Genomic DNA, 11,241 nt, shown 5'->3' with positions numbered 1-11,241 from the left:
GAGAGAGAGAGAGAGAGAGGAGGTCAGCGAGCGAGAAAGAGTTCACCATCTCTCTCCCATTCAGCCAGCCCGTCTCCTCTTCTCTCTCTTTTTTTTTTTCTACTCCTCCCCTCTCTCTTTCGCTCTCTCTCTCTCTCTCTCTCTCTGGCCATCTCTCTCTCTCTAATTGGAGTGTTTTTGTGGAGTAGCTCCACTCTAGCCCAAGTAGGATAACTGAAAATAGTCTCTAAAACCAACAATCCCTTTTGTCTGCCAGCTCTTGTCCCTCTGAGTGGATGCTATACTCTTAGAACATTTCAATAGTGAGACGCACACACACACACACACACACACACACACACACACACACACACACACACACACACACACACACACACACACACACGCATGCGCGTACCTACCGCAGCAGCATCACCAGAGACACAGAATGTGTACCCTGCCAGTGAAGTCTACATTTAACAACTTGAATGGTTGGTAAATATTGCAGCTCATATCGAGTGACCTGTTAAAATTAACATGGTAATGCACTGGTTTACATTTTAAAGCATGAATTATAATTAACTGTGATAATTCAGGGGCACGAGAGCGCCGTGCGTTGCCTCTACAACCTTAAACTCCTCACTGACTCCAAGCTTTCTCTGAGGCAATTACAGTATGCTTCCTCATTTTCTATACTGTATCCATTTGCCACTTATCTTAGAGCACTCTGAAATTAATTTGAGCCCACTTCTTGCTGCAAACCCTTCGCCACTGTCACAGAGATGGGACCCCGGTGGTGGTGGTAGTGGTGGTGGTGGTGGTGGGGGAGCTTTACTCAGACATTACCTGGATGATCACTGAGTGGAGCTCAAACCCGAGCGTGTAATTGGTTAAGACAGCTGCCTCTGGTGCTGGTGGCCAGTAAGGTGAAAGTTCACCATCGGTAACAACTGGCTCTCTGCAGCAACACAGCCTGCCGTGTCATTAAAAAAAAGAATATTAGAGAGAAAATGGGGGGGAAGGGACGGACTTCTGCAGAAATAATTTCCATCTCCTAATTTGGGTGATTGCGTGTAGATTTAATCAGATTTGGTCTGTGGCAATGACATTATAATTGTGAATGATATGGACACTCTGGGATTATTAAGAAAGATTTTCTGCGAAAAAAGAAGTTTTTCACTGGTTTAATCATTTCAACCGTATTTAATTGTGGTTTAAAGAACAATTGCATTTAAAGAGAGACGGCGAGGTGTAAACAGAGAGGCACTGAGAAGCAGGTGCCCGAGCCTTTTTTCTTTTGTCTATTTTAACGTATCTTGTTTTCTGTAGAAGTCGTAGCTGTCAATATCCACTTGAAACACTCTACATCAATGGAGCGCCACAAACAGATATGAAAGGCAACGCCTCTGCCTCAGCATTGATCACAGTGACATTTACTTTGCACACCCACTAAATGTCCTGCCCTTGTCACAACATTTGGAGAAAATCACACTAATCGATGGCGCTCACACACACACACACACACAGATACACACACTCATTTCCTATGGCCTACAAACACAGGCGGGCACACACTTTTCAGGGGCTTTGAACTCAATCTCTTTTTTATCGAGTTTTATTATGCAACAATGCTGCTTTTCAGCGTTCAGTATTCCCGATACTTTCCCTGGAAATTTGCCAGGGAGATTTTTTTTTTCTCGTCTTTTTACTTAATGACCCAGCCTTTTCAAGTGATAGGTTTGAAAAAAACATTCGCAGCGGCTCCCGACAGTTTTTAATAAAACATAATGATCAAAGTCAAAATTAAGAGTTTTGTTGTTTTTTTAGTTCACTGAAGGTAGGTGGGCTGGCAAACATAGGGAGCCGGTCTCGCTGTTTTCTGTGTACAAAGAATTTGAAGTGAGAGATGTTAGTAAACAAATCGGGAATATATAGGACATTACTGGTTTTGATTATGATAGCACAGTGTGCTATTCTCAGGAGGAGGAAGCAGCTCCTTCTCTGTCTCTCTCACTTTCTCTCTACGCAGTTACATAACTGTAGTAAAGTTTTCTTGGAATTAATTAGCATTTATGAATATTCTTTATACTAAACCATATAACAATGATAAGTCTGTTTAAGTTTTAGTTTAGCAGCACTCCTTCATTTGTGATCCTTAATTTTCAGCGTGATTCAGTTCTTATAATAAATCCAAATTTGGATGTATGTTTTTACGTTTAATTACCATAAAATATTACTTGAAAACTAGTCCTCGAACTTAATCAATTTCGGTTTTTAATCATTTAAAAAACTCTTTTTAAAACTGCTTTTATTCATCTCTCCATGTAAAAAATGCAGAAATGTTTTCTCTGTTGTTCATTCATCATATAGATTTGACATTATGTGCTTGCTTTTGCTCGTGCCATCGTGCCGCTGCTCCCCTCACTGCTGTCTTCGGAGGAGCTGCGTTTCTCACGCTCCGTGACTGGCTGCCTTTATGTTCAGCTCACAAATTCTCGGGCCTTCAGAGCACCTCGACCTCTGTGTTCTCCGCACCACCCATTTTCAAAGTCCTCTCTGGCTTTTCTCTCTCACCCTTTCCTCGCCACTGCCGAAGGCGCAGTCGTCCTGAAGCTTATCTTCTAGTTGTCCATGGAGTCGGGATGCTGATAGAAATGGCTTACAGCTTTTACACTGATATACTGTTGTATAATATTGGGGCTAAAAATGAAAGAATCATTTCATTACAGCTCTGATAAGTACAGGGTATTGGAACTGTCATGTGACATAAGGGAAGGATGCTACAGTATATGTCTTAACAGTATGAGGTATTTGAGATAAACAAAGCTGTTGGAATTACTTAAGATTCTCAATTTAATTTTATCTTTTCACTAAGAAGGATGTTCTTTCCTTCTTTTTGTTCTCGTTTTATTACATTTTATTTTTATTTCTTTTTGCTTGCCAGGTAAGAGCGACCCATTCTGTGTAGTGGAGCTGAGTAACGATCGGCTGCAGACGCACACCGTCTACAAAAACCTGAACCCAGAGTGGAACAAGGTCTTCACTTTGTGAGTGACTTTAAGAGTGCCCGTATGTCTGCACGTTCATGCATGCAGGCAAAAAAGTGACACGTATCCTTGAGTAAACAGTTTCATTAAAAAAGAAAGAAGTATATAGAAATTATTCAATTTTTCTTGTGACTTTCATCAGCTCATTTGCTACTTTAAAAATATGTCCTGGACCATTTTGAGCAGTGAAAAGATCTGATCGTCTCACTTCTATGTTTAGATTTATATTTTCATGAATTTTACCAGGAAATCTATTTATAGTTATTATTTTATTTAAGTCTGTTTATATTTTTTTGACAAGTAATGAGGAAATGTGAAGCATTTGCAATATCTTGTGTTTTATTATACAGTTTTTAGCCTGTTTTCTCTGTATTTAGTATTTTCAAAAGCCTATTTGTGATGCTCCTTCAGTATGTGTACCACTGGTGTTTGTCTTTGTGTATTGTCCAGTAATGTGAAGGACATCCACTCGGTACTTGAGGTCACCGTTTACGATGAGGACAGAGACAGAAGTGCAGACTTCCTGGGAAAAGTGGCTATTCCTTTACTAAATGTGAGTCAAAGGCTTGTTTCTGTGTTTCTTTATTTTTCCGCCTCCCTTGGGAAACAAAAACTAAAAATGAAAATGAGATATAAAGAGCAGAGGTTATTTTTTGCAGCTTTTACTTATGACACTGTTATTATTTCGCGAAAGAGAAAGAGATGACAGGAGCGAGAAAAAATGGAAGAGAGGCTGAGACGAAAGAAGAGATTGATAGATGTGAAGAACGGAAGTTAGGGGATGAGAGACGATATGAAAATGACACTGATGGAGACGCTGAACAGTGTCATTTGAAAAATAAATGTATATATAGACATAAGCATCTGTCTTATATTCATAAAAATAAAGCCTGTGAAGGAACTGTGTGTATAATATACCCGTGCTCTGCTGTACAGTACGATTCCCCAGGATAGTTAATTTCTGTTTGACAGAGCTGAGCTGCAGTGGGTAATGAACAGGTACTTGTCAGAGTTGCCACAGTTGTTTTGGGTTCCCTGTCAGCGCCAGCAGCTGGGGTTCAAAGGTGGCCCGGGGAGCCGATTCAGCCGGGTATTGCCAGACAGACGCCTGTCATGTCCCTCTCCCACAGATCCAAAATGGAGAACGCAAAGCCTACGCCTTGAAAAGCAAGGAGCTGACAGGGCCAACAAAAGGGGTCATCTTTCTCGAAATAGACGTGATTTTTAATGCTGTAAGTCTTTCTTTTGCTTTTTTGAGCCTCCTCCCCGATTTTCTTTTTCTATTTTGCCCCCCACCCCCTATTATCCTCTCTTGTTCTCCCCAGCATCATCCCCCTCTTCTAGGCTGCTGTTGTCTTTATTCTCTTTGCCACCCCCCTTCCCTCGCTTCCCGTCTCATCCCTCGTCCCTTGTCCCTCATCCTCGTTTTGGCTTTAATTATCGAAGACTCCCTCTCAGCAGCTTTTGTTCGCCCATTCACCATCGCTGTGTGTGTCCCTTTAGCGGCCATCTTGCAGCTTTCTCTCGCACTCTCTCTAGCCTCTGACATGGGGCACGCTCTATGCTTGTGCTGCCATGTTGTGCCAGTACTCAGTCTGTTTAAAAAAAGATCTGAAACAATCAAGATATACTAATCTCTCTCTCACCATTTGCGGTTCACGCCGCCGCTTGTGTTTATTCCAGGTGAAGGCTGGTCTCAGGACGCTGATTCCTATTGAGCAAAAGTATATCGAGGAGGAGCCTCGAGTGTCCAAGCAGGTACATCATGAGCCAAACTGTGTCTTCTACCACTCCGCCTTATTTTTATCTGTGTCCACCGCCGCACCCCCTATTCTGCTTAACTGTCTGAAGCAAAACCAACAGCCCTGGTGAGTGGCATCTTGTAAAGCACAACAACTGTGTGGGCAAGATACAACAGGATGATTGAAGGAAAAACAGCATTTTGTTTCTCTTTTTTTCTCCTCCCTTTCCTCCTCTCCCTCTTCTCTCATCTCTACCCCCTCGCATCCACTCTGAGTGGTGAATAGAAATGTCAAGCTGTCAGCTCTGGGGTGCATAAGTAGATTGGCCATCCTTATAGTTGGCCCTCTTTGCCACTGCTGCTTTGCACTTCATTGTCACGCTGCTCAGTGTGGCGGCACCACAAAGAGATGAATAGTAGGGGCTGGCCCGCATCAGACGTGTCATATGAGTGACCGTTTGGGCTCAGCAGTCAGTGTTGCACCACGCACAGCCGAGCACAGCCCTGCCTAACATAGCACAACACAGACACCAGCTCCCACACCACCCTTTTGTCAGCCCTCCATCTATTCCCTTCTTTTCCTCACTGTTTCTGCCTTTGCTTTTTCTGATGATTCCCATCTTGGCCCACTCTGAGCTTTTTTATCTCCATTTCACCCCTGACACACAGAGATGACCCATGTCAGCGTCTCGCAATGATGATGTCACTCGCTGCTTTGGAGGGATTGCCCCATGAGGACTCTTTTGTGTGATAGCAGCTCCCCTGCTGTTGCTTGCTGCTCAATGAGTAGACACGAACTAAAAATAACATAAAATACACACACACACACACACACACACACACACACACACACACACACACACACACACACACACACACTGCCTGACATCAAAGACAAGATTTAATTCTAATTATGGTTTTTAACATAACCAATGACTTATCCACTTTCATAAGTGATCGAAAAAAATAACTACAGACTGGGATTGACATAATAAAAAATGAATAATCTCTGTCTGATGTTATAGCAAAGAAAAGTATAACATGTACATGAAGTAAACATGCTGAAGAATGTGCAAGTGGATGATTTGAACTCTGAATGTGATCCTCTGATGTGGACACAAAGTAATCATAACCATAGTTTGGCAACAAATATTGACACAGAGTGGAAACGAGTTCAAATCAGCTAGCATCAATAAATTGAAGCCACTGAACACATGAAAACCCTTATTATAGTGCTGCAGACACATATTATATACCCACTTTACACACACATTAAAACACACACAATTTCCCAAGGAGTAAAAGAATGCCCTGGAATATTTTTAAGTGCAAACTGAAGCGACAGTTTTTTTCCTGTGGGAGCACTTTCCCCTGTTGGTGACCTGATTGGGTGGTTGGCGTTCTTGCTGTTATGCTATTCCCTGAATGGCTGGCAACCCAGGGGGAGACCGCAGTTAGCCAGTTCTATCTCATCTCTGGCCAAATGCCTGGAGAAACGCCCAGGGAGGAGAATCCAGGGACTGCTTTGGATTTTCTTTCTATTTTATTATTGTGCTAAACTTTATCACTAGGATAACAGAGTTAAACAAACACTGTGAGTTAGCAGTGGTGGCCGATCCATGCCAAAACGTATATTGCTGTTTAAGTAGAGACATCACATCGGCATCCTCAGGGTGCTCTTAAGTACTGTGATGTAATAGTGAATCCAAAGTGAGGTCAAAGATGCAACTGTCGAGCTGTATTACGACGGCTTCATTTAATTTTTACAAAGACAGTACAATGAGACACTTTAGGGCTAGAAGATTGCTTATTAAGACTTAATAAGAGTATGTTGTTAATCAGCTATGGTGCTGATTAACATAACTTGAAAAAACTTTGGTGTTTTTTGCTAAATGGTGGTAATTTCTCACCTTAACTAAATGTGAACGAGAGAGAAAAGTGACCCCCTATAACAGTAGGTCACCTCAAGTGTCTTATCAGCGGGACTCTGACAGCTGTGCTTAGATGGATCGTTTTGCTCCCGTTTTATTTCCAACACATCTACCTGTCACACCGAGCCTCGTTCCCCCATCTGGTTGTTTACATACCGGATATACCATTTTCACAGTGAAGCAATAAATCACGCACAGCATGTTTACAACCCTATGATCCGTTCCTCGGTTTAGCACATTTTTGACCTTTAAACCCTCGCTTGCATAAACGTTTTACTTTTTGTTGTTTCCCTTTTTGTTTTTCGCCCAGTTGCTTTTGCGCAACTTCACCCGAGTTAGACGCTGCATCATGGTCCTGATCAACGCGGGCTGCTACATAAACAGCTGCTTCGAATGGGACTCTCCGCAGAGGAGCATCTGTGCCTTTGTGGTATGTGCATGTCCCATCAAATACACAGTAAATGTGGCATACCACACATAAAGCTGCACATTTACAACATGACAGGTAGATTTGTGTGTGTGCGCGTGCGTGTGTGTAATATATGTTTATTTCTTACGTGCAGTTGCTTGATTGATGGATCGTGCTGTGTTGTTTCAGATGTAATGTAGGGAGAAATTTGTACCTAAATGTAATTGCTCCTTTCTTTTGGCACTGGAAAAATCACATAACCTGTGCCTATTGATCATTCTAAATGTATAACCATATATTTAACTGGTTGCACTTTGTGCGCGCGATAGAGACGTGCACACACCGCTCACCGAGAATGCAGGACCGTGTCTGTTAACAAAGCAAGCATCCTTCACTCATAATTTAACAGTCTAACGCAAGAGACTATTGATGTCTCAAGCACAGTCAAGCGCATCCCAGGCAGACTGTTACTCTCACTCTTAGATGTCACGCTGTGATACACTGGATTAAGTTTTTTTTCTGTTCTTGTATTAATTGCACACATACACACACATGTCGTATACTTTATTTGGCACTATTGGCCTTGAGTCTCACTTACTAGGAGTAAGTGGAGGGTTGGTGTTGCAGCTTAAACACTATTTTATTAGACCCATCAGATGTCCAAATACTGAGAAAATGCAGCTACAATCTACTGAAGGGTGACAAGCTGTTCTTGCAGACAGTAGAAATTGCAGGCTCCTTCTCTCGTCGCCCACTGGCCTCGTCTTCATCCTCTCTCTCTCCCCCCCTGTCATCTGTGTCTGGTATTAAAAGGTGAAGTGTAATTGGACAGCAGAGCTATCAGTAAAACGACATTCTCCTGCAGGGCAGCGAGCGGCTGCATGGAGGTTTCTACCCCAAATATGACAGAGCAGACATTTAATCCTGTCTGGTTTAGTGTCCTGACTTAAGTAGCTACAGGACAGGTGGACCCAACTTGCCCCAGCCCTTTACCATTGGATCACAGAGCATCTTCAGCAGCAGACATTAGACATTAGCAGCATTTGGCTGGATGACATCAGTTTAATCTCTCCAGAGGGTGTACGTGTGTGTGTGCGCGTGCGTGTGTGTGTGTGTGTTTGCACAGCGGGTCACAGTGTCATCACAAGACACGGGTCAGAAGAGACACGGTATTGATCAGTTAACATTTTCCTCTTTGTGTGAGTGAGCACATTTGTGTGCAAGAGCTGGCTTGTGCATGTATTTTCTCTCATGTAAGACTGAGCTAGGCGGGAGTCCTTGGGTCTTATCTTTTTATAAATAAATGAATGTGTCAGACAAATAAAATGTCAAGGAATTCACCCAAAACAAGGTCACTTTAGAAATACCAATCTACATGGGGAGAGGAGAAAATATAGCCTTGGACAGCACAGCCTCTGTGTCAGCACATCCAAACAGATGTATGTGCCTTGTATAGATCCTTCCAAGTTTTCTTTTTTTTAACACAGTGTGTAGTATATCCATTTCTAACAGTTCCTACTATTCAAATTCTGATTGGATTCAGGAGACGAGGAACGATCTATCTGGGCCAAGGACACAGTGTTTTATAGTTTAGAGAAATTCAGAAATTTAGGTGTCATTGTAGTCCACCCACCTATCCCCGGCTCTTTTGGGAGTCTGTTAACGTAGGAGTGAGCACTTAGCTAAAAGCATCAGAGTATTTAGGGCCTCTCCTCTACACAGGTATTCCCTCCCTCCCCTCCATTTCTTCATCCCTGTCTCATTTCTCCCTTACTTTGAGGGGCCTCTTAATCACTTCACTCATCTCTTTAAGTGGGTTTTTATGGGGGGCCATCTGGCCAAGGTGGTGCATTCATGAAGGTGTACTGCTGTGTGTGATTATGGGCATGTGTGTCTGCATACATGTGCACGTGTGTTTCTGTCTGGCTGTCTTTTTTTTTTAAAATCCAGATGTTAGACTTAACTTTCCAAACATGGCCATAGCTAGAGAGGTGAGAAACTTACCAACGTGCGCACTCCTTAACTGCTAAGTGAGCCCGGGGGGGAGCAAATTTAAGCGTGCTCGTATATATTTTGTGAACGCAAGAGTACATCATTGCAGTTGTCAGACTGTGTCACTGCTCGACACTTCTTCCACAAAAACGATCAAAATTTTCTTCATGGTCTCTTACTCTCCTTCTGCCCAATTCTGAAATACCAGCCGCATGTACACATCATCCATTAGTGCCAGCTGTGTTTAGTGTGTGCATGTGTATTGTGTGTCTAGTGTGTATGTGTGAGAAATAGAGATATTGCATAGTGTCACATGCAGCTTTTCACTCTTTTCTCTCTCACACCCACACTGTTGTCACCCACCCATCCCGACAGTGAATCAGCCACCGTGGCAGCTTTGCCTGAGGCGTTGGCACAATGGACGGGACTGGAGTTACCTCCTGTCCTGCATGATGGGTGGTGTCTGTGTATTTGTGTGTGCGTGTGTGTGTGTGTCTGTGGGTGGTGTCTCCATTCCCCGTCTCAGGGTTAAGCGTCTGCTTCCTCTCTCCACACCTGCAAGCTGAGTGTCTCTCCGTTCTATCCTTCCATGCATCCCTGTTCTTCTTTATCTCTCCCTCCCCTCGGCTTTTCCCTCCCGGAGAGTTGAGGCCATTGTCGGGCTGAGCGGTGTAGGGTTCTGTTCTCCTGCTGCTGCCAGCTCTCCCCACGGCCCCTGCAAGACAAGGCTGTTATTGCCCCAGGGACCGCAGGCCTCAGCAGCTCTTCCTCCAAACAAATTTGCTGTAACTTTATCTGCAATTGGGCCCTGAATTGGGAGCAAATAGAGGCAGCTTTGTGAAGCTCGGGGAAGGGCGAGGGCAGCGAGCTGGGGGTTGTTGGGGAGGCAGGGGAAATGATACCGGGCTCTTTTATGTCAGGCAAAGTAGGACTCTTATCAGGAAGAGAGCCCAGACAAGGGAGCTACTTCTAGAGGAAACTAGAGCACCTATCACCTGCTTTGCATTTAGATAAAAATTCACCCTGCTGAAATAAAAAAGGGGGGGAAGCAAAGGCAGGTACAGAAGCAACTATTGGAGTGTATATGTGTGTGTGTTTGCACATGTCTGGCTGGTGGTTTGATACACAGTGCGAAGACACTATAGTAGTCAGCAGTACACACCACTCCAGGTCTCTTTAAATTGCTCCTTTGACTCCCCTTCAAAGAACCTGTCTAACTTTTAAAAGTTTTAAAGTTAGGGAGTTCGTCTTTGCCCACAGCAAGGGACAGCTTTGAAAGATATGCTTTCACGTTTCACTGTTCTCCTCATTTCCAAAATGAATGATAGTTGAAATGTAGTGGCACGACTAACAGAGAATACCAAGTCAGAGTTTAATCACCAGAGATGGAGACTCAACAGAAAATGTGAGGCCTTTTGATACGAAGTCGTGATACAGCACCCTTATTTCTAATTGGTACCCGTGGGAAGTTGTAGCATTGTGATCACAAATGGCACAGACTTTATTGTATTGTTGTAACTGTGATGTTGCAAAATGACTGCCTTTGACACAACAGTTTTAGTGATTTTGAGCTTCCTTTTTTATTTCGATTGAACAGCATTAATTGTGCTGTGGATCAATGTTCTGCATGAGAACAGCAGGGGGCAGTCTAGCACCACCGAATGTTGTTGTGGGTCTGGTCAGAAACAGGACACAGTCTCCCTCCCTCTTGTTCCCTCGAACTTAACAGGACTTCTAGTTGCTATCTGGCAACACTTAGTGCCAGCATGGAAATTGATGTAAGAGAGATAAAGGGGAACTCTGAAATCCAAACTTCAGTTTCACTCCACTGAGACAGAGCAGGGGGAAGTTAGCCTGGTGTGTGGTTAATGTAAGCCAAAGCACTGAATATTACCCTCCCACAGTGCTGCGGCAAAGAGCCGCAAGGACGCGGGTTGTGTTTTGAAACAAATAAAGCAACTCTCAATGTGCCGCACTAAGTGCTTGAATAAATCATTTTGACTATCTCTTTTGTTAACATTTTTAATATAGCTTATCGTGCTTGAATATTTTAATATTAATAGAAAGCTTTAAACATTACAGCTGAATGAAATCTTAACTACACAGATGTGTCAAAATAATTTAAGTTCTGTTTAGTGTTTT

The 11,241-nt window shown here is 43.1% G+C and overlaps 1 protein-coding gene across 1 annotated transcript in view; it reads left to right on the top strand.

Moving 5' to 3' along the window:
- The window catches only part of mctp1a (multiple C2 domains, transmembrane 1a), a 68,205-nt gene that overhangs the window by 18,769 nt on the left and 38,195 nt on the right, over positions 1-11,241 (top strand). The window contains exons 10-14 of the mRNA XM_005722418.2: positions 2,924-3,026; positions 3,477-3,579; positions 4,157-4,258; positions 4,710-4,784; positions 7,009-7,128. Of these exons, the coding sequence (XP_005722475.1) occupies positions 2,924-3,026; positions 3,477-3,579; positions 4,157-4,258; positions 4,710-4,784; positions 7,009-7,128 (503 nt within the window). The remainder of the gene's footprint in view (positions 1-2,923; positions 3,027-3,476; positions 3,580-4,156; positions 4,259-4,709; positions 4,785-7,008; positions 7,129-11,241) is intronic.

This window comes from Pundamilia nyererei, unplaced genomic scaffold (assembly GCF_000239375.1).
Source record: "Pundamilia nyererei isolate P.nyererei 1_Seehausen unplaced genomic scaffold, PunNye1.0 scaffold00006, whole genome shotgun sequence".
NCBI lineage: Eukaryota > Metazoa > Chordata > Actinopteri > Cichliformes > Cichlidae > Pundamilia > Pundamilia nyererei.
The sequence above is the reverse complement of the archived record's forward strand: the minus strand, read 5'-3'. Positions and strand labels throughout refer to the sequence as shown.